This window comes from Orussus abietinus, unplaced genomic scaffold (genome assembly GCF_000612105.2).
Source record: "Orussus abietinus isolate OABI.00-Male unplaced genomic scaffold, Oabi_2.0 scaffold6, whole genome shotgun sequence".
In the NCBI taxonomy this organism is placed as follows: domain Eukaryota; kingdom Metazoa; phylum Arthropoda; class Insecta; order Hymenoptera; family Orussidae; genus Orussus; species Orussus abietinus.
Genome location: NW_019396002.1, coordinates 2,685,706 through 2,708,618, shown reverse-complemented (window position 1 = coordinate 2,708,618; position 22,913 = coordinate 2,685,706). Strand labels below are relative to the sequence as shown.

At 46.8% G+C, this 22,913-nt stretch overlaps 2 protein-coding genes and 1 long non-coding RNA gene across 3 annotated transcripts; 1 reads left to right on the top strand and 2 right to left on the bottom strand.

Moving 5' to 3' along the window:
* The first annotated feature begins 63 nt into the window (after positions 1-63).
* LOC105694195 (piezo-type mechanosensitive ion channel component) lies at positions 64-21,349 on the top strand. The gene is made up of 38 exons (XM_012414643.1): positions 64-365; positions 3,146-3,230; positions 5,066-5,281; positions 5,401-5,630; positions 5,695-6,126; positions 7,023-7,067; positions 7,610-7,721; positions 7,803-7,912; positions 8,000-8,266; positions 8,356-8,682; positions 8,759-8,904; positions 8,965-9,111; positions 9,186-9,316; positions 9,377-9,519; positions 9,597-9,773; positions 9,876-10,389; positions 10,469-10,564; positions 10,630-11,072; positions 11,150-11,555; positions 13,183-13,245; positions 13,535-13,671; positions 13,869-14,042; positions 15,201-15,500; positions 15,574-15,650; positions 16,037-16,117; positions 16,826-17,102; positions 17,169-17,332; positions 17,408-17,566; positions 17,657-17,818; positions 17,911-18,058; positions 18,154-18,368; positions 18,443-18,601; positions 18,678-18,804; positions 18,874-19,280; positions 19,341-19,645; positions 19,744-19,981; positions 20,084-20,311; positions 20,412-21,349. The coding sequence occupies exons 2-38, from the start codon at positions 3,167-3,169 to the stop codon at positions 20,509-20,511; spliced, it is 7,527 nt and encodes a 2,508-aa protein (XP_012270066.1). The 5' UTR covers positions 64-365; positions 3,146-3,166; the 3' UTR covers positions 20,512-21,349.
* Positions 776-1,163, bottom strand: LOC105694197. Its single transcript, XR_001103511.1, has 3 exons — positions 1,091-1,163; positions 915-1,008; positions 776-850 (listed from the first exon to the last, which is right to left on the bottom strand). It is a non-coding gene; the product is annotated as an uncharacterized LOC105694197 (long non-coding RNA).
* LOC105694196 lies at positions 21,275-22,725 on the bottom strand. The gene is made up of 2 exons (XM_012414647.1): positions 22,542-22,725; positions 21,275-22,475 (listed from the first exon to the last, which is right to left on the bottom strand). Exons 1-2 carry the CDS (start codon positions 22,579-22,581, stop codon positions 21,541-21,543), a joined length of 975 nt encoding a protein of 324 aa, XP_012270070.1. The 5' UTR covers positions 22,582-22,725; the 3' UTR covers positions 21,275-21,540.
* Between the last annotated feature and the right edge of the window lie 188 nt (positions 22,726-22,913).

Here is a 22,913-nt window from a genome sequence, read left to right as displayed (position 1 = left end):
TTAGCCGACTGCAACTTCGTGTCGTGCTGACGGGGAGGAAGAGTTCAGTGCGCAGCGCGACGTTGTAGCGTTAGTGTCGTTTCTGTCATCGCCTTTCGAAACGTTTATCGGTAGTCGGCTGTTGACGTACTCCGTACGAGCCGGAATCGCCGATTCTTCGTTATTTTCTACCAAATAATACTATCAACGCGCAGTACAACGCCGAGTCAGTCGTACGTGTCCCAGTGCGTCAACAATCACAGAAAGAACAGAACCTTTCGAAGTGTCAAACTCGAGTTGATTCAACCTGGATCGCACGTCGGATTGCCGAAGAGGGTGACGAAGACATGCCACTTCCCCAGGAGCGAAATAAATTGATTTCGAAGGTGGGCATTCTCTCTACGAACGAAGAATGAAAGATAGAGGGACGGTTGACACGCGATAGGATAGAAAGAGAGGTTATAAAAATCGAGCTCGGACCGGTCGGTTGAACCCCGTGTGCCGATATACAGGGTGAGTCAGAAAAGTAGGTAGAAACGTTTGGAATTAATTTACGCACAACTGATACAAGGCGTAATTCGTGATTTTTTAGCCGTTCTAGAAGAGGTAAGGAATCCGAGGCAGTTCAATAACCATGACATCTCAAACGTCGCGTCGTCAGTCAAGGCGATCTCTACATATGCTTCCTGCATGTTTCGTGATCATCCACTAATTCCCAGATTCAGAGATAGATATGTATTCATAACTTTATTTACGTTTAAGCAGGTACAAAGTTTCCTATAAAGACGGTACTAGGAGCGAAGGTTCTCACGGGTGAGCCACAGTGCCAGGTTGTTGTCCTTGAGAATGGTCCCATCATACTCTCACTTTCCTAAAATTGGGTACTGCGTTACTTAACCTTGAACCGATACATTCTATCACTCCTTAATGTATACCTATTTGTGATCGTTTAGCAGTAAAAACACCTGCACCATCCACTACCATTGTTTCGGTTGACACACGTGGTATTTCATTAGCCATGTAATCTGCCTGGAACAAGATATACATCTGGGCAGTTGTGTTACAAAACACAACGAAGTGGGCATCCAATTACACCATTACAATCACTCACCATGACCCCTAAAAGAGGAAGAAACCGCGCTGAATGATCCTTGTAACATATAGATGACTTACATATCACCCAGTAGGAGGACATGAGTCGTATAACGACCAAACGCGACCAGTTCCATCGGCGATGATTCACGTGTGATAATATTACGTGAGCGTTCTTCGATGCCCGATTTATCATCACGTCTATCAGAAGCATTGTGCGTTGGCCGGTCCAGGGCAGAAATTCTCATGGCGTTACGCTCAAAGACACGCACCTGTGACAAACATACACGTACATTACCAAAGCTTCGTGGAACATTACATATATACGTGGCAAGTAGACCCTTTCTAGACCGTAAACCCGCCATGAGGGGAAGTCGACCAGGGAGACTACAGCCAGCTAAACTAAAATCGACGCCTCCTTATCGGACAACGATCAGGCCCTTATCATACACCAAGGCGTTCCCGAACGACATGCAGTACGGCCCACCAGGGAGGACGAGACCCGGCAATCGTCTAAAGTGACGAAGATCGATCGAGAGGAAGAATGTCGCGTTCTCGTTGGCGTCCCCCAGGTGGAGAGTCGGGGCAAATGAAATCCTATCGGCCGACCTTTTTTCCCCGTAGAAAAGTCGCCCTTAGGGGTGCTCTTTCCGACCCGAAGGGAAGGACTCTTCGGGGAAGCTACACTGACCCAGTTGGGAAGTATCGCTGGCCCGGAGTCTTTCCCTTCGTCGACCCTCCATCCCGGCACGCTAATAAACTCGAAAGGACGAAAAGGAATGCCGAGGAGTCCGGGAAGGGCCACACCCTCTGGTCGAATCTCACGGAGGTCTAATTGGTTGCGTCGTTATGTTTGCGCTCCCGAAAACGGCCAGCGTGCAGCTCCGGCTCCCTCCGCTTTCGAAAATTGATTGCGCGCTCGTTTTGTATCGTGGCTTAGGTGTTACGCCCGCGGTAATTATACAGACTGGATAATCTCATTAGAGCTCGCGTGTCGACGCGCGGCATTTTCCCCGCTAATTGCCGGAGCGGTGTGTTCTCCAAAAGGACTTCTCCGAACCCCGTGATTCCACGTCGTGATAAGACTCCTGGGGATTCCTCGTACGCTTCTTCGTTTTTTTTATTTTTTTATTAATAAGATATCATGCCACGGTAGTACGTGTGAGTACACATGGCATGAAAGGGATCCCCTTGGAAAAGGGAATCGGTTTCCTTTTGTTTCTTTTCTTTTTTTTTTTACAATTAATGATCATTTATATTCATGTTCGCGCTCCAGTATTGAGGCAATCCACGTAAATGGTTTCATTAGCATTAGTACGTTATTCTCTCAATTAATGACATTTATGGAATATAGAGATAATAAAAGTAAGCAATATAAATAATTATGCCCAGAACAAGCAGTGCCGAGCGCGTAAGGGAATTTTACGAAAGAATAATTGAGAGTAATTGGTAACATTTAATCATTCTTTTTGACTTACAAGGAAGATATCCCAGGTCGATCTCTCCGATGTCATTTCTTTTATAATATGTTATAGTAGACTAAAAACTAAGCGGCACGTATTTTTTTTTTATCTGCCATTAAACATTTTACGAAGGTGAAACTATCATCCAAAGTATGGGTTGTGAGGGGTGGCTCACCCCTTGATTTTGATTTTTTTAATTGAGAAAATTATATTTTTCATTTCTCGTTATGAGATAGCTTTTCCATTGGTTAAAAAATATAATGTTCTTGTGGGTGAAACTGCCAAATCTCCCCTTGACATGTCTTACTTTGGATGGTGGTTTCACCTCCTTAAAATGTTTAATGGCAGATAAAAAAAAAAATACGTGTCGCTTAGTTTTTAGTCTACTATAACGTATTATAAAAGAAATAAAATCGGAGAGATCGACCTGGGATACCTTCTTTGTTAGAAGTTTCATTTGCAATGCGTGTAGCGACTGTGTACAATGTTTTGTCCTTTCAGGTCTTGAAATCGAAGCCGAAATTCTTGATTAGGGCATCGGCTCGCAGGGCCTTGGTATTGATTCCAGGTGCGGACTGCAGTCGTGATAACGTTTCATTTTTTGTTTCCAGGATTGAGGCCTGCCGGGAAGGATGGTGCAGTACTGGCTGAACGTGGTCCTCCTCAGGGCGGTCCTTCCGGCTACCTATGGCGGGGGTAAGACTCGAAAACACCTCTGCAAATTCCCCTTTCTCGCCCCCTCAATGCAGCTGCCCCTTTCGAGTAGCTGGAAGAAATGAACACGACGTTAGATCGTTTCCGGAAACGTTCATTGCCTATAAACGTGCCCAGCTTGGAGGCCGCGTCATGTGCTATTTATTAATTCCACATTCAATGAAAAAGTTCCGGCCGATATTCTCAGATGCGGCTGGTTAAAGGATCTCTAGTTACCCTTAACGGGGAAGTCTGATTAACACGGCCGATAAACTCTAATTCCTGAAGCCTGAATTCACGGTTATCTTAATCAGATTCCTAAATTATTGGATGAATCCCTGGGAGAGATCCAGAGATTCATGAATCCATCGGGAAAGGTATTATAACGTAACCAGGTAATGTTTTAATAGAATAATACGTACAGCCAGATAAATAGTAAGGGCATGTTTAATAATCTAGTCTGGTTGAAATAACCGAAATTCTGGTTCTTATCCCTGGATCTTTTTTTTTGAGCGCAAAGGAGACCCATTCATCCAGCCGATCGGAGGAGAGGCGGCGTCTGGATTGAAGAGAGAGAAATAAAATAGAAAAGAAAATACTGAAGCGAGATACCTCGTCCAAAGTTCAACTTCCACGAGGAGCCGGGATCGTCTAGCTGATCATGGCTTGCGCAATCGGCTGGGCGCGTATCGTACATTTGCATTCGGAAATTCTTGACCAGCGAGGTGGTCCCCCCGATCGGGAAAACGATGGGAGTGCCCGGGAGCGTCGACGACGTCTCTCGGGAAAGCGATACATCTCGACCCGAAGGGAATGCCACGCGTCGTCGTGGGCCGCCTTCTAAAATTAGGAACCGACGCTTAAATACGATTCGGGACTTTGAGATGTGTCTCGTTTCCAAGCCCGGAAACACTCGACATGTCTCGCGCGGCTCTTTCTTAAGGGGCGTTTCCTGGCCGATAAATCTCCCGTTGACGGGTTTTATCTTTTTTCTTTCTCTCCTCTCCTTCACGTCGCACCCTGAGAAAAGAAGGAGTTGTAAGATAGGCGCCAGTTCCTAAAAGGGATATAATATGTAATCACGGGAAGAAAGGATAACTTTACAAACGTCCTTTTTTTACAGACTGGCGTCTATTAACTCTATGTACAGAGAGAATAGTATTAAACATTACCACGTGAGCTGTGTAATTGGCGCTTATCCGTCAAAAGGATGTGATCCGCAACAGATAGAGAAAGAAAAGATAACTTTACAAATCAGGTAACTCGGTGGAGCTTCGCCCCAAATACATTTAAAAGACTGCGCAAATCGCACCGAATACTTAACGCCAAAATTCGGCACATAGATTCGATAAATATTTCTTTCTCAATTAAGAGAATAAATTTACAATCTGTAGTTGTATAGTATATCTTTCTCAGGGATAGACGCCTATTCCACAGCTCGCAAGATAACTGTTTAATACCATTTTCTCTCAGTGCGTGGAGTGTCGTCGGATGAAAATCTCTTGGAAGTTTCCGCCGCTATTTCGAGCTTGTAAAAACAGCGTAGACCTTAATGAGACGAGCGATAGGATGTCAATGCATCGTAGGTTTATCACGCACATTTGTCATTCCGTACGTGCGACGATATGGATAACGGAGCGTGGACGCGTGTTTCCTCGACGAAGAAGGGAACTCGTTTCCGCGTGATCCCCGTTCACTTCTCGGCTCTTCGTAGCCTCGCTCTAAAAAATGTGAACTCTTATCATCCCGTTTACGGAATGAACCCAACACCACGTGGAATGTTTAGACCGATGTACTTGTACCTGTGCCTCGATTACAAGGTTCTTTTGTATTTGCAGTCGCCATCTTTAGGCCGGTCGGACTGTCCCTGGCGTACTTGCTGTTGCTGTTGTACTCGCCCCTGGTACCGGTGCCGAACCAGGTGACGATGGCCGGTCACACGGGACGTTACCTCCTGGCCGGCCTGTGCTTCTCCTTGCTCACTTGCCTCGCCCAGTTCACCTTCCAAGTGGTCCTGCTGGCTATGCCGCCCTATGGTCACTTCTTGAAGGACTGTTCGTAGCCCCTGTTGACCGGTTCGCAAGGAGAAGTCACCTCTGAACTCGAGGAAGCGACCTCTCCTTGGTGGTGAATGAACCGGAACTCTTACTTATACTTCACTCCTATCTCCCAGGCGAGTTCCTGGAGAAGCTCCTTCGCCACGTGGGTCTGATTCGAATGGACGGTGTCAACGCCTGGGAGATCTTCTACTGGCTGATACCGGACGTTGTCGCCCTCACCGGCAGCTGCGTCGTCTATTGCCTCTGTCGACGGCTCAATCGGGCCCCGAAGACCGAGGTCGAGGGCGAGGCTTCGACGTCGAACCGCCGGACGGCCGCCAAGACGGAGGACGGGAACGCCAAGGTGTCTAAAATAGAGGAACCCAGGGAATTTAGGTACGAGTATAGAACGCGGTCTCTATTCGCAGATAATCAAGTACCTCGGCACCGCCGGGAACTACGTGACCCTGGGCCTGATGTGCTGCGCGTCATCCTTGCACCCGTCGGTCCAGTGCGCCTTCTACTTCCTGGTCTTCATAGCAGCCGGCACTTGGTGGGCCTTCCACCGCGAGCTGCGCCGCGCCTTCGCGGTGGTCTGCAGGATCGTCATGCTCGTCCTCGTGGTGCACATCGGGGCGCTGCTCGCCTACCAGAACCAGTGGCTCCAGGAGCTTGTGCCCACCGACAACCAGTGGGCTAGGTACTTCGGGCTGAACGCCTACTATCTAACCAACTGCACCAACGCCAGGGACGTCGACTACGTCGGCGACGCCGGCTGGTCCACCTATGCTTATCCTCTGAGCATTGTTTGCCTCTACTATGCCCTGGGCCTGCAGTCGCGGTACCTCTTGGGGAGCCAGGTGAGGACCTTGAAGACAGTCTGGTCGGTCGTCCGGTCAAGACCCTCAAGGTGGAAAGAGTGGTCCCGCAACCCCTTTGATTAATCTAGGGTCGTCCATCGATTGCGTAGGATCATCTTCCGCAATTCTCTGCAATAAGGAGTATTTATTTTTATATCTTTTTCTTCTTCGTGATCTCTCGACGAGAGAATAACTACTCTCGAGGAAGAGTTTCTGGTGTACCGAATCCTTAGATGATTCATGGACGGCCCCTTTTCTGACGGAATGACGTCGCATCGTCCTAACCATCGTTCTTTCGGCTTCTACTAACTTGGCTAGGGCCAGTTTCAGGCCGAGGGGGCGACGCGACTCAGTGGGAAACTGGAGAACCTGGAGACCCCGTTGTCGCGTCACGTCTCAGCGAGACGGCGAACGCCCTCGCAGAGATGGCAGTCCGCGAGGCGGAAGGCTCGCGTAAGGGTGTTTATCTCCAGCATGAGCCGAGTCGAGCTTAGGCCTCTTTGTAGTCGACTGGATGTACTCTTTTTTTTTCCTCCCTCTCTCTCTCTCTTGTGTTCTCTAACCAGAGATAAGAGACTCGTTAATAACGTCGTCTCGGGCTCGCCTTGATGCCGCCGCCGGTCCTTCCTCTTCTGATAACCTGTGGCAGCACAGATGGGTCCAGCTATTATCACAGTTTCACACGGTCTCTTGACAAGTTTTCTATTTATCAAGTACGAGAATGCAATTAGAGGAGGTTTCGTTCCTGTCGACGGCGCTTAGTTAACAATTATACGTTCGTCCCACGAGATTTTTCGATGTCGCTCACGCACTCGCTGTAGGCTTTCCGACAGGCCCCCCTGTGTTTCGCACTTTTCTCCACTGGGTAAAGCTACCTTTAGTTTGCCGTGTTTTAGAAGCCGACCGCAAAGCCGCCCGCTCCGGTCAACGAGAGGACTCCAGTACGTACTTTTTTTCTTTTTTTTCCCCACAGAAAGCAAATTTCTTTACCGCGGGGAGCCGAGCTCCTCTCCGGAAAGAAGCTTTCTCGCTAGACTAACAAGGACAGACTTGGTCTTTGGATCGTAAGATATTGCGGGATTTTCTCTTCAAAGGATCCGAATAATAGTTACGTCTTTAAATTCGTTGGCCCAGCTTTGGGAGGCTCCTGTGGATAGTTTACGAAAATTGAGAGAAATAGGGGAAAGGATTCAAAGACCGTGGTCTCTCCTAGGATGATCCTGTAACCGCTTTTTGGAAATAGCCACCGGGATGCTTCTTCTAATTATTATTCAAGGAGGGTGACTTATGCAGGTGATTATGCACGTTTGAGTCCCTTGCACGTCGCGACCCCGTTGGTAGCTTGCATTGCATGAGGAATGTGAATCCCAAAGCTAGCATGGGACCTTGGAATGCCAATCGGACTGGCCATCCGAAGTGTGACCTCTCCGTAAGCGCGAGTATCCTAGATGGAAGAGTAAACGAGTGCTTCTTTTGCCCACAGCTGATGCGCTTTGGGTCGGGGCGAACCGGCCTCCTCCAGGACTCTACGGGAAGCGTCATAGTCCAAGAAGCTCAGCATGATGACAGTATGCAGCTGCAATCACTCAGTGAAAGTAAGATTCGATTTGATTATTGGAATCGATCGGGGTGCCTCCACTTCCAAGTCTTTGCCTAAAGTCCTACTTCTGCTTCAGGCACGCCGGAAGTCAAGGCGGGCATCTTCGAGCACGTCGTCATGGCGATCTACTCCATTTTCCAGCTGATCATCAACTCGTCCTACCTGGCGACGAATATACTCATGATGGTGCGTTGATCGTTTGGGTGAAAGAAATGAGAAATGTGTCGGTTACTACCGGTATTCTCACTAGGAACGTCTTTACTTCCTCTTCAGACCTGGAGTATAATGTACCACAGCTGGACGACCTTTGCTCTCCTGTTGTGGGCGCTCATGCTGTGGATGGTGCCAAACAAAAGGTCCTCCATGATGAAGTGCGCCCCGTTCCTCGTGCTTTACTCGACGCTCCTGCTTCTCGTCCAGTACGTCTACAGCATGGACCTCATCGAGGACGAATTGCCAAGTAACGTGCACGGTATCCCTATGGCGGAGATCGGTTTCCTCAAAGCTGACGAACTCAGCCGTTGGCACTTGGTCGTCAAGGTTGCTTACCTATATTTGCGCCGAGAGGCGCGTCTTCGGGATGGTAATTGTTGCCTGGCCATCGAAGGTGACGCGTTTCTTAATTTCAGTGCCTCTTCCTGACCATGTTCTGGATCACGATGAGGCAGTACATGGCCGAGAGAAAGCAGCTGAGGAGGTCTTCGGCCTTGAGGGACATGGCCGCACCTTTGCATGTCTCGGTCTCCACTGCCACAGCTACCATGAACCACGATACTTCCGAAATTAAGAGCAAATTCATGAAGGACGTCGGGGTCCTCGTCAAGAAGATGCTCACCAAATTCTGGATCGCCGTCGTAGCCATCATGCTCTTTATCTGCGGTATTACCGGCGAACGCATGACTGTCTTCAGGATCATCTACATGTCGCTGTTCCTCCTCTTCGTCATTACGTTCCAAGTGAGTGGATAAGGGTAACATTGAGCGGTTTAAATCAACAGACTCGATCGATACAACTAACTTGACGATATCACAGATATCCTGGACGGCCTGGCGGAGGATGATGTATCCATTTTGGATAACAGTCATCGGATATTCTGTCATTATGTTGATCCTCGTCTACACTTACCAGTTCAAGAACTTCCCGGCCTACTGGGAGTATCTGTATATAGACAAAGATCTGTAAGTAGGATAGAAAATGCTCCTTTCGGCGATCTTGCAAAGGTTATTTCCGTGTTTTAGACAAATGGACATTGGCTTGGAGATTTACGAGACCAAGGATCTCTTCGTCCGGTTGCTGACGCCGACCTTTTTCGTGATAATTACTGTCCTTCAGATCCACTATTTCCACGATGACTTCCTCAAGGTGACGGATATTGATAGAGAAACGTGGGTTATCGGTAATTTGATGTTCATGACGTAATGATGCGTTGCATATGTACTTACTTTTTTATTGTCTTCAGTAACGATAGCGACTCCAGACGTGGAAGTCTAGGGTACTCACCCAGTACAATTCCTATAGTCTCTCCATCCGAAGTTGTCGTCGGGGAGACGGAGGACACAACGCCGATTTATAACTTGAAACAGCTCAAACGTAAGTAGGCTGCAATCGGTGCAAAGTGCAGCTACTTCAGGTAAACCGGGATTGTTGTAGGTATGTCAAGGTTGGAACGAATTGCACTTTTTGTGAAATTCATGGGATACGTCGTCAGCTTCTACAACTACGTCTGGCTCTTCCTCGAGATCCACATCCAGAAAATCGTCTTCATCTCCGTAATACTTCTCTGTATAAACGACGTAAGTAGATCGTGTACTTCATTTCATCCATTCCGATTTTCTGCTGCACAGAATCCAGGATGTTTTTATTTCTCCAGGTCTGTGCCATCAACTTCTTCTTCGTCCTGGTAACAGTAGTCGCCATCAACTTTAAGAGGAACATCCAAGTAGTCACAATTAATGCAATCTCCGCCGCCATAGCCGTGCTGGTGGTCGCCAAAATGCTCTATCAAATCAAGTACATCGATCACAATAATTGGAACGTCGTCTGTCAAGTAAGATTCCAGTTAGGTTTAATCGATGTTTGATGAAGACGTTTTGAAGACGTTACCTTCCTCAAGAATATTTTTTCCATTGAAGATGGTTTCTTCTCGTAGTGGTCTCCGGCATCCCAAGGTCCATTTGCCAGCAACAACACCGTTTATAACAGTGCCGAATGGGTGGGCATGCGAAAAGCTGACCCTGGCAAACTTCCAGTTTTGCTGAAAGGGTACATAGCAATAGTCACCGTGACGACCTTCAGGACCATCATTGTCGTTCGCCAATGGTTCCACAGGCATCATTTGGGAGAACCCATGGATCCTCCCCAATTGATGTTCCCTGGTATAAAGAGAACCCACGCAGACAAAGGAATTCCGGAGTGCCTCAAGTTCTTCTTCAACTACGGCTTCTACAAGTTCGGCCTCGAGTTTTGCCTCATGGGCATCGTTGCCGTCATCGGGACCAGGCTGGACTTTTATTCCGTTCTTTATGGCATGTGGCTACTCCTCCTCTTCGCTCTGAGACGGAAGACCATCAGCAACATCTGGCCATTCTTCAAGTTCTTTGCAATCGTCCTGTTTCCGTTACAGTACAGTCTCGTCGTGGGCCCACCGACCTGGTTTTGCATCGGTGAGTCAACCGATAATTTACTTTTCTCATTTTACATTTAATCAAGTGATAAGACCTATTAATCGTTGCGCATTTGTAGAGTATCCGTGGGGTGAGTCGGAGATAATGCGCAGACTTCAAGAATGGATGTACTTCCCAGATCCGGACTTCCCCCCGAACGCCAGAAAGTTAATTTGTGAGTGACATGAAGGTAGATTCTTCGACTGTTTTAAATTATTAATTGAAGCCTCCTCTACATAGGTGATTTTATCCTGCTGTTGATGATCGTGCGGCAGAGCCTCGTCTTCCGCATCGAGGAAGTCAGTACCTCGTCAGGAAGAGAATTCGCCGGCGGGCACAATTATTCCGTCTTCTACGACACGGAGAAGCTGAATTTCGTGAATCCTGTTAAAGACTACGTGTCGCAGATACATAACTGGCTGGATGTGGTAAAGCGGGGATCCATGATGAGTCTCATGTGGATCACTTTGTCGATCATGTTCCTAGCCGGTACTAAGAGAACCAATCTCTTCTCGCTGGGTTATTTAATCGGGGCCTTCGTTTTCCTTTGGCAAGGAAGCGACTTTTACCTTCGGCCTATAAAGACTATCTTAAAGTGGTGGAACTTTCTGATTGGCTACAATGTCACGGTCATCCTTTTGAAGTCACTTCTGCAAGGAGTGGGATGTGTGCTCATCAAGGAGGTGAGAATATTTATCAATTGGATTTCGTAGTCGGAACAACATGTGTTTGAAGGGTAAATTTATGCTGTACCTTTCAGTTGGAGGTATCGGCTTGCTGGTTGGTCCAACTTCTGGGTATCGCCTGCCTGAAGAAGTTCAAGAGCTCCGCAACCGACCTCGGCATCGAAGAAAGTCAATGCACGGTCCCCCACGAGGACATCGGCATGGTCTGGGATGGTCTATGCTTCGCTTTTCTGTTGATGCAGAAGCGGCTCTTCAAGAGCTACTACTTCTATCATATAGTGGACGAAACCAAGGCAATGAGCATCCTTGCATCGCGAGGAGCTGAACTACTCTCGGAGTTGCATCGCAGGCGCATAGAGTTTCAGGAGAACATCGAGAAAAACCTCCTGCAGAAGCTGAAGTTCAAAATGGACAAGATCAAGGCGAACCAGCAGAGGATACAGGGCCCCAGTTACCGAGATCCGCAGACACACAAAGTCGGTAAGACCTTCAATACATCATCGGTATTTCTATTCCACGGTTAAGGAAGTGTGATCGGTCACCCACCAACGCCTCTACTTTTTCTTAACAACGATTATCACCGAGTACGTGTCCCAGTACGACCAGTACATCTCCCAGACCTAAAAATGACCACTAATTTTTCCTCTGACTTCCCGCACGGGGACGTTATCACCAAGGTTTACTTTCAGGACATTGCGTACCCTTCCTGTTAACCTTGTATATTAATTTCGATCCACTAGCACGGATACCATTGTCGATCTGCATCAAATGCACCATCGTCTCGATACTAAACGCGATTAGCAGTCAAGGATACGAGAACAAGTGCCGTTCCATTCCACTAGAAATCCGTATTCTCCAGATCCCGATCCCACCTGACCTCGACCTCGTCTTCACGGAAGAGATCCCAAGAGCTGCCGCGAGGTGTATCGCCTGCGAACGTTTAACCACGAGTCTCTCTATTTAACGCTGTCGCACCAAAGAGGGAGAGGCGCCGTTAGCGAGGTCGTCGAGCGTCGGTTCTTGCGTCTCCTCGGAGAACACGGCTCAGGGCTACCGGACACCCGTCGACGACGACGAGAAGGCCCAGGACCACGAAGAGGAAGAACCGCCGCCCCTGACGCCGCGTGCGGCTTCCCTCTTACAGGCACCCACTCCCAACTCGGCCATCATGACGGTCAGCCTCGAAGGCTACCTCGAGCCGACCAGGATATCCTTCGGATCTCCCCCTAGTAGCGACCTGAATCCCAGGGGAGCTTCGCCGGATGAAAGCTTCCCGGTGTTCTCGCCAGCTCCCTACGATGGTAGTGCCCCGGACCGAGCGATATCATCCTTCGGGAGTGGACGTCGTCGTCGACGGCCCTCCAGTCCGGCTCCAGGACCCTCCTGGACGCATCTTCAGCATCCCAGAGAGTCCATCGTCTCGACCACCTCCCGGTCCCTGCTCTCGCATCACACATGTAACCTCAACAGATTGGCGGAACGTCGTCGGTAGCCTGCTCTCTCTATCTCTATCCGCCTCTGTCTGTCTGCCGTGTACATAAGCTGCGAAGCTGCACCTCGAAGCACCTCGTCGCTGGTCCCGGTGCACCCTGTTTATGGATGTCTTCGTCAAGTAGAAACGCCTCTTGGCAAATTATCTACCGCCCTGATGAAGATGAAGAACAATCAAGGAACGTCGACTGCCGAAGTCGGTGTAGCTTACCTCTTGCAGATCTTGAAGGCCCTTGAGGGAGATGTCGAATTAGATGAATTTCCGCCGTGTGTCTCGAAGATCAATAGGGTGATCCAACGAATAGACAGAACTTCGGTAGCCTGCTCTGCCTAGGTCTCTGCATTTAGTCCTTCGTCACCGGTGTACATAAAAAAGGATCTCTTTTCTCCACCCAGCCTGACGCATCCCTGACCATCCTCAACAGTCGAGTCCGATTTCCTGATACTTCCTTGCTCCGGTCGTCCTATCGCCGAAGAAGTTAATATACGTCTGCCGGCCCATCCTTGATACTCCAAATGCTCGTGGTATATTATTAATATCGCGTCTGTGTAAGCATTATTCCTTTCAGGCCTCGCTCGCATGTATACTTATTCGTATGTGTCTTTCTTTCGTTAGATACGCTCTATCCAGAGTCTCGGCCATTGTACAGACACCGCGCACCGGTCACCAACAGAGAGGGTAATTCTACATTTCTTACAGCCCACCACCAGACTATTCCGCGAGCATCCCCTGTAAATACTCTTGTACATAATGCATCCTGATCTGCATGATGATACATATTCTAAGTCCAGACTAACCAGCTATCTCGGTAGCGAGCTCCCTGTACATACTCTGAGGCGACTAAAAGTAGCTCTAAAATAACTAATAATGACATATCTCCTTAATTAGCTTGCTGACTCGTTGCATGGCTTCCAGCAATAACGCGGCGGTTTTATCAGCCCTATTAATACGTGTTTCTCTTATCTAGCGATTAGATCCGGCGACTATTACATGTTCGACGAGCTGGAGGACGACGACGACGTCACCGACCTCATCCCGGAGATCGACGACCGGGACGAGCTGGATCGCCTGAGAAGGCAAGGTCGCAGAATGACCGTCTCCGAGGTGGGTCCTGACCTTGGGGTCTTCATCTACCCCGTTTCTATTTCTCTTGCCTCCTTTCTACTCCTTGCCCCGTCTTTTTTTTTAATGCCAATTATGGCTCGGGCTCGACGCCGATCATGGGGTTGGGCTCGACGAGGGGCGACTTCCTAGACACTTCTCGAATCTGAGAGATCAGAGTGTGCCGACGATGGTTCCAGTTGATGAGCACCCTGCTAAAGACAGACATTGAGATAGCCACGCACGTCGCCCTGTACGGTGGGACGCAAAAGGACGCCCTAAGGCTGCGACGACAGAGCGTCCCGATGACACGCAAGAAGTCATCCATGTCGTATCTGAGCGCTCGTTCGGAAACGGACGCCGCGGCCACCGACGTGAGATCTTCCTTACTTTAAGTCTCTTCTGCTGCTCGCCGTCGTAGTTCTCTTTCGTTCGTTTTCTGCTCTACCTTGTGAGCGTTTCGTTTCCTTGCCTTCGAGAGAACGGGCGTCGGGACTCTGCCCACCCTCAGAGAAAAAAAGAGTTTTCCTCGAATGGATAGCTTTATTGGTTGCAACCCTAAAATCAACCGACCTAATGGAATTAAGACGAATTCTAAGGAAAGCTCGATTATCTTTAACTCCATCCAGTTAGTTTGATTCTTTGTCGTTACATTTTCTATACGTAAACGAGCCAGAAAGAATAGCTGATTCGGTTTAAAGATAGAAAGACTAAAGGAATTAGTAACGTTCAAACAACGTCTATTTTCCAATGACCATGAGTTTATATAAAATAATTTGATGCACGAAATACTTTTCACGAAATCATCGACACTGACTTCCCACCCTAAGGGGGGCAATAATAGTGATTCTTACAAAATCAATTTTACCGGAGTTAAGAAATTTTTTTAACAAGATAGCAAGTAATTTATCTCGTCCAGAAAGTAATTTCCCTCCTGCAAAGACATTCCTTATAAAGCTGGTTCCTTGTTCCCTGGCGAGTCCTGGACGATGACGTTGATCTGTTTTTTTTTTTCGTTTTTTTAAACGATCCAATTACCTCGAAGGCAAGATGATGAAGTAGCTCCACCTGGCTCCGCTCTGTTTCTTTCTCTCATTTCGTTCGTTCTCATTGTACTGTGCCAGTGGTGGAATGTAGCTCACACAAAGCCCAAAGGGCTTCGATGAAGACGCAACCCGTGGTGCACGAACTTAATCGTTCATCGTTTCACTCCGTAATTGTTCTTCTCTCATTCGCAATAGTGCTCTACCTGTCTAATGTGTAAATACATTTCATTAGTTTAATACCGTCCTCCCAAGAGGTGGTGGAGTTCACGACGAACCTGAACCTGCGTCCCCTTGAACTCCTCTTCCGTAATTGTGGTCCTCTCCTTCGGCAGTTTACTTCACTCGTTAAACTTTTTATTCCAGCCAGGCTAGCTGATATCTTCACTTAGTCGTGCTTGTAGTAGTTAACTGTAATGTAGTATACGTGACAACATAGCCGTAGTCGGTAATAATCGGTACCTTTGGCTGATCTCGACTTTTCATCAGGCACAAGCGCAGACCAGCCTCGAATCCGTCGACGTCGAGTCTTCCGAGAGAGAGATGAAGTCGTTGGACCTGACGAAATCCCAGGATCAAGAGGAAGACGAAGGACCCGAGCAGGCACCCGAAGAGGGAGATGCTGCGGACAATGGAGAGGAGAAAAAAGTGTCCTTAGGCACTTACTTGAAATTCATCTGGGCAGTCATGAACAGCGTCATGGTTTCCATGACGAAATACCTGAACCGCTTCTCCCTCGACTACAGATACATCAGGAAGGTCCTCGCTAAGGAGAAAAAGGCTCTCAAGGTTGGTTCCAATTTACTTCGAGGTATTCCAAAGGCTTGGGATAACCTGGGATTGAATTCCTTTTATTTTTCAGGCCAAGCCGGACTTCAGAATGGGCATGAGATTGGGTATCAATCAGATCTGGCAACCGATACCGATGATGAAGACCAGGTAAGATCCCGCTTGATTACCTGGGACTTTTCTTGCCCGTGGACGTTGTTCGATACTTTGGGATGTAGAAACTGGTAGATGCGCCGCTTCACCTGTGCCGAGATTCTGTCCCTTGCCTTGCCATGAATACATGAAGAGATCTCACGGTACGAAGAGATATATCCTGGGTTGTCCCGAAGACCTCGCTTAAAACCTGGAGATTAAGAATTGGGCTTTGCGTAGAATTGGGCTTTCTCGTTTGCATTCTGGACCCGATCATTTGAGAAGGCGTTTGAGTCGTTGATGCCGACGCGTAGATTAGTACCTGCGGCAGTAATTATCGTAAAATCGGCAGCAATGGTTTCTGTAGCAGCAGTAGAAGTAGCACTTGTACATATGTCCAACAGATTCTCCATTCAGGAAGGAAGCTCCGAGGAGGTAACCGAGCAGAGTTCGACGCCAAGTCAGTCGGGCATTCCAGAGAACAGGTAGGCCCTTCCCGTTGCTTTCTCCCTCGTAGGCAATGAATCGCTGAATCTCGATGAATCTCGCTGATCGACACGGATCAGTTATCGGTGACCGCTCCAGCAGGGCCCCACTAACATCCAATCGTTACTAAATAGCTTTTCATCCAGACTTATAGGACGTTTCGATCGCAATGACCGGAAGTGCTTGCACAGAAACTCGAGAAAAAGCGGTAGCTCCGGAAAGGACCCGATTTGAGTTAGTCACGAGGGCACGGCTCCTTCATTCGGTCGAACTGTCCTGCAAAGCGAACCTGGAGGGGTTTCTAGCTTCGCCGGGAAAGCCTACATCCCAGCATCAAGGTCCCTAAGGGTAGCTTCATTCCTGTCATTCCTGAATTTTTGCTGGCAGCAACGCCCTTTCTGCATGGTTTCGAAAGCACATACGGCGGTCTATCGAGTTCGCGTCGAAGAGCATGCCGTAAGTTATTCTGAAAGAAAACGAAGTTATGGTTCAATTTTCTTGTTTCTATTGAGATTAGTTATATACGACTGCGAGTAAACAGTCGGTGGAAGTTATTACGGGTCAATCGGTGGATCGGATCCCACGCTTCGCGCTTCTCCATCCATTTCACATATTTTTTACCATCATGACATCGCTCAGATAGTTCCTCCTAACGGACAGGAGACGAAGGAACGAATTGCGGAACTGTATAACTTTGTTCTTGGCAGCTCTATTTTCGCGAGCGATTCTCAAGAGCCGCGAGAAGAAGAGGAAGCCGAGCTCTCGGAAGTGGATCAGCCGCCGATCATCCAGTTGGCAGCCTCCATTTGGTTCGGCATTCTGGCTCACTCGACCTTACTATGCTACTTCATGGTGTTCCTTCACCAGATCAAGAACGCGTCGATACTCTCGATTCCGTTGCCCCTGATGGTACTGTTCTGGGGATCCTTGACGATCCCACGACCATCGAAGACCTTCTGGGTCACCATCATTGCGTATACCGAGGTACAGTATTTATAATGTGGTCGTGCCAGTAAACCTTCTAAACGGCTCTTCATATTTCATCCTCAGATCATCGTGATAGTCAAGTGCATCTTCCAACTGGAGTTGATACCCTGGAATCAGGAACTTACGTCCAATCATCCTCTCTTCGGTCCTCGCATCATAGGAGTCGAAAGGAAACCCAACTACGCCCTGTGGGATCTTCTCCTGCTCCTCATGATCTTCTTCCACAGGTTGGTGATCTGAGATTGTCCATCGACTTTGGAATATCCTTTTATAGAATTACCTCGATGTCGATTTCATTTCAGATTCATGCTCAAGTCCTTGGGACAGTGGACGACTCCGGCGACGAGTCCCAGGAAGATCATCCCGTCGAAGTTGACGATAGCGAAAACCCGAGTTGACGGGGCCAATAGAGGGGACGGGGAATCGATGCCAAAGTTCCACTGGGACACGGAAACGTCCAGGTAAGAGAAGTCTGGATTTGGGAGACACTGACTTTATTGACTGAAGTCAGGTAGTTGCTGTAATTTTTCGGTGGTATTGGAATTTAATAGAGCTCCTACCGATGCCATTTCCTCGAGAGACATCCCCGGAAACGCGGAAAGTGATCCCGAGAGATCTCGAGGAACTACGAACGAAGAGGAGAGACTCGTCGCTGTACAAGGTGAAGAGGTCGATCCTTGCGACGAGGAGTTCTCGAAGACTATGAATATGATGTAAGGAACCCAATTTATATCTTATTTAAAAATGTACTCAGTGCCGTAAGCGTGTGGCTGCTCTTCGGCACATATAATCTCTTACCTTTCAGGGTCCTGAAATACCTGGAACCGATGAGATCCTTCTTCAGCAAAATCCTCAGCTCGTTCGGCAAGGAGAAGACCAACGTTTACGCGTACATGTTCCTCTGCGACTTTTTCAACTTCATCCTCATCATCTTCGGCTTCTCCGCGTTTGGGGTAGGGGAGGTTTCTTTTGGCCGCTGCTTCGTGCTTTTGAACTCTTTTTCTTTTTCTTTTTTTAAAAAAAATAAAATGATTCTTGGATTTTTTAGACTCAACAAGGCGACGGAGGTGTCACGACTTACATCACCGAGAATCGCGTGCCGATGCCGTTCCTTATGATGTTGCTCCTCCAGTTCGCCCTGATTGTCGTAGACAGAGCTCTGTTCCTGAGGAAGTCTATTCTGGGGAAATTGATATTCCAGTATTTCCTTATTATAGGCATTCACAGTTGGATGTTTTTCATTCTGCCCAGTGTCACTGAAAGGTATATCTAGCTCGGCTCGTGTTTCCTCCTCGAAGTGCATTTTCCTACATCGTTACTTTTGTTTTCTATTCTAGACAGTTCAATGACGTACTTCCACCTCAGATTTGGTACATGGTAAAGTGCTTCTACCTTCTCCTCGCGGCTTATCAGCTGAGGCATGGCTATCCAACTCGCATACTTGGTAACTTCCTCTGCAAGAAGTATACCATTGTCAACTACGTACTGTTCAAAGGGTGCGTATGTCTTTTGCTAAGAAGGTGGCCGCTCCTTTTAATAAGTGTGCCAATTTATAACCGTTTAATCTCCCAGATTCATGCTGATTCCATTCTTGTTCGAACTTCGTGCGGTTATGGACTGGATCTGGACCGACACTTCGATGACAATAATGGATTGGTTCAAGATGGAAGACATATTTGCCAGTATCTATCAAATCAAGGTAGAATTAAAATGAATACCGATTCAGGGGAGGAGGTAGATCTTACGCGAAACTTCTCATTGCTCGTAGTGCATGAGGGGAATGGAAGCAGACTTTCCACAGCCAAGGGGAGTGAAGAAATCACAGATGAGCAAGTACCTCGTAGGTGGAGGTGCACTCTTCTTGATTATCGGCCTGATATGGTTCCCCTTGCTATTGTTCGCTCTCGGTGGCACCGTTGGAGTGTCGAATTTACCATGGGAGGTGTCGATGAACATTCGCATAGGATCGTACGAACCTATCTACGCCATGTCGGCTCAAGACACCGCGATTTTCCAATACACCGAGGAAAACTTCAAAGATTTGGCGAGTCTGTACGCCCGCGACAGGCCGGCTATTTCGTTCCTGGAGAACTACGTTAACACCGACGTTGCAGCCGTCAAGCTTAGCGGGTCTTCCAGGAAATTGTGGGCAATCTCTCCGCCCGATAAAGAGAGGTGCATACTTGGTCTAGGGAAATGCAAAACACGGTTCTTCATAACTTAAATCGATTTCAGGCTTAAATTGGAACTGGAGTCGGACGACATGGTGACTCTCCACGTGGAATGGACGGTCTCGAGGAAAACTGATGCCAAGGATGCTTCCGGCATCACTACGACGAAAAGAGACATAGATCTGCCTGCATACGTGAACGGCGAATTCAACCCCGTAAGAAAGATCCTTGCCGACTTGCTGACCCCCGGAAACCACTCGACACCGGATGACGGGAAAATAGTTGTGGAGAACGTCGTGCCGAAATTTCTCAAGGTGACCGGTAGAACCACCACGGTGGTGCAACAGTTGATGCACTCCCCGCTCATGCGTATGTACACGTTTATTATTTAACGCTATCTTCTATATGTCGCGAGAATACCAGATATATCAGTGCTCCGTGAAAATGATTATTTTACATTTTCGCAGCTCCGCCTACGTCACCGGATGACACCAAGTATCTCTATCGAAATATCACTTTGCAATTATCCCACGATCCTGTGTGCTGTGCGGAACAACAGTGGTGGGTTGTTAACGAGAATTGCGATGATCTCATCTACGACCTTCTTTTGAGTAAAGTGCCCCGTAACGACTGTAGATTTATCATGATGTTCCTATTCAATGACAAGGCGTTTCCGGAAGGACTTAGCTTCATTTCCGGACTTGGGTTAGTCAACCTTTGTTTAATCGTAGCTTTGGAGTATTATTTATTAATTTTATGAAGAGGATAATGCGCAGTGAGATCTAAAATACACTTTCGTTTAAACAGGATTTTGGGTCTTTACACCACGGCTGTAATTGTCATCAGCCAAATGATGAGAAAAGTGGTGAGTGAGATGTCGCCGAAGATCATGTTCGACGACTTGCCATACGTTGATAGGATTCTGCGGCTTTGTCTGGATATTTATCTGGTGCGAGAAAGTGGCGACTTATGCCTCGAAGAAGATCTCTTTGCCAAACTGATCTTCCTCTATAGATCGCCGGAAACACTAATCAGGTGAGGGAAGCTTTTTATGTTTAAGCTTGTTAAGGAATTGTTGTAATACAAGTATGTAATAATAAATAAACCTAGTAACTCGGTCGTTTTCGTGTTTTAGGTGGACGAGGCCTCCGGAAGTGGGAGAACAAGCTGACGAAGACGACCAAACTACGGAGGCTGCTGGAAGTGGAATTCGACTGGAGCCACATGAAAACTGAGTAATCCCAATCATCGAACCAGGTTCTGAACACACAAAAACCAGCTTGAAAAGTTGAGTAACTGGGTCACCGAATTCTTCTTCAAGGCCGAATGCAACAGTCTAAGTAGCGTGTATCCGCTTCCAATTGTGGATTTGTCGAATTAGCAATTGACTTGAGGCCGCAATGCAATGATTGCAAGCTATTCGGTTGAATCCGAAGTATCTCTCGTCGACATGCTTTCCCCCCCATTTTATACTCTATTTATACGTATACTTTTTAGTGAAGTATCTCCGTGTTTCACTACACCGCCTTATATGATGCATTTAAAGTACTATATATTTATTTCCAGAGTTAGGTGGAAATTGAAACAACGAATAAATCACTTTTGTCATTTTCCGGTCCTAATGCAATATGGGCGATATTTTTAAAGAGATTACCGATATGGAGGGAAATAATGCCCACTGTGGATTTACTCGTTGTAGGGTAATTTTGCCTGACTCTGTTAATTCATAAGAGATACAGCGCCGCTGGTGGTGTTTTGTATATTATTTCTGCGCGCATACCCTGACTTGTAAACCAATGAAAAATTCGATGCTCAAAGAAACATCGAACATAAGTTTGTACATAATATGTAAAGCGGTAACGTGTACCAGAGGAAGATACCGCTCAGAATTGTCTCTGTTTCGGATTTACTGCCTTCGTGACTTCGACTCTACTGGTCAGTTTACTTGGGACTACTTGCAGGGTGCACGAAGGAGAATGAATTATGAAACATTGCAGCTAATAAGAAAGAAAAATATACTTTATTGAAGAAAGACATTATGCATAACTCGAAGATACATATAGCATTATCGTTCAGCTGTGCAACTTTATTTTATAACTATATCTTTAAACGGTGCAGGCTGCAGCTACCTGAAACTTACAACAATTCTAAGGCATACTTACTAATTCTCTTACGTAACAATTATCACAGGATACTAAATTTAGTTTAAGGCACAACAGAAACATTGTCACCATGCTTGCATCCCAATGAAATTAATGGGGCCTTCAAGTTGATAATTCTTTTAATTTCAACTTAAGCGCTATATTTTCTTGATCAACAAGTTTCAATTTCTCAATCCTTTTTTGTAGCTCATCATTTCTTGTTTGTAGAATAGATACATTCTCCCGTAGCCTTACGTTTTCCTCCATTAAAGTCCTTGGACATGCTGTGCCACTTGAACGTACTTCTTGAATCAGCTCATCGGTTTGACACATCAGATTCTTTATTAAATTTATCTGAGCACTAAAATACAATTCTTGCATTGTTCTCATAACTTTTGTACTTTCTTGCCGGACAACATCTATCACAGTATTATCTAAGGCAACTGTTTGAGGCTTTTCTTTATTATTTAAAGACCCACCACTAGGATTGTCAATAGATCGATTATGATCATCAGCTTTGTTGAAGATATGTTTATTTTTACCAGCAGAATTTGAAGAACTCTTTTCTTTACTTGCAGCGTTTGAAGGGTGACTTTGCTGCTCATTATTAACATTGCTCGTTACTTTACTCTTTGCAACTTCTAATCTATCTACCTGCAACCTGTTTTCGACGTCTTTCAATTTTGTCTCTGGTGTTTGAAGTGCGTTATTTTTTTGCTTACTTTTTACTGCAGCTTTTTCACCGACACCTTTATCTCTTGATTGTATTAAATTAGAACGTTTCTTTACAGGTCGTTCTTTAATAAATGTTAATTTAGTACTTGGTCGATTCGATTCCAAAGTCGCCTCTGTAGAATCTCCATGTTGGTGTACAATAACCGTCTTCTTTTCTTCCAAAGTAGGAACGATCAGAGGAGGCTTATTCTCTCTCATAGTCACATGTCTGTCTACGTGATGAACCGAGAAACTGGCATTGAGATCCTCTGAAGCCAAGCCTATGTCTTCCAAAAAGGAGTCCCTTTTCCGACCCTCTATTCGAGGTGGATCTTGACCAAATCCTGCAAAAAAAAAAAGTTTGGTTTATGACATCAGACCTAGAAAAATGAAGAATTCTTTGTACTTACGAGGAGTGCTGGTTTGATCGGTTCGGAATCGTTTACTCATCTTGATAATTCTAAAACCACTAATCTCTAATTTTCTAAATAAATACGAACACAGTTGACTCCAGATAGCTCCGACAAAATTCAAATCAACTGAAATCAACTGAATTTCAGTACTACCACACCTAGTGGAACCTGTTTAGTACTGTTCTAGATGACATCACGGCCTGATTAAGCAAACGTGCGCGTAATATATAAACGATTTCCTAGGGGAACGGGTTGAAACAGAGATGAGTTGGGAGATTGCTTACGGGCAGGATGGTGCGATCGCATCCTGTGCTGCCCTCTGGTTTCGTACGATAGCTTTCACCGTTTTTTGCCCCCAAGGGCGGCGCA

Excerpts from the sequence above, each read along its gene's own strand:
- LOC105694195 (XM_012414643.1), top strand. The coding sequence starts at position 3,167 with ATGGTGCAGTACTGGCTGAACGTGGTCCTCCTCAGGGCGGTCCTTCCG. Across the intron at positions 5,631-5,694 it reads CGGAGGACGGGAACGCCAAG|ATAATCAAGTACCTCGGCAC; the intron begins GTGTCTAAAATA and ends CTCTATTCGCAG. Across the intron at positions 18,602-18,677 it reads AACTACGTACTGTTCAAAGG|ATTCATGCTGATTCCATTCT; the intron begins GTGCGTATGTCT and ends TTAATCTCCCAG.
- LOC105694196 (XM_012414647.1), bottom strand. The coding sequence starts at position 22,581 with ATGAGTAAACGATTCCGAACCGATCAAACCAGCACTCCTC. Across the intron at positions 22,476-22,541 it reads CGATCAAACCAGCACTCCTC|GATTTGGTCAAGATCCACCT; the intron begins GTAAGTACAAAG and ends TTTTTTTTGCAG.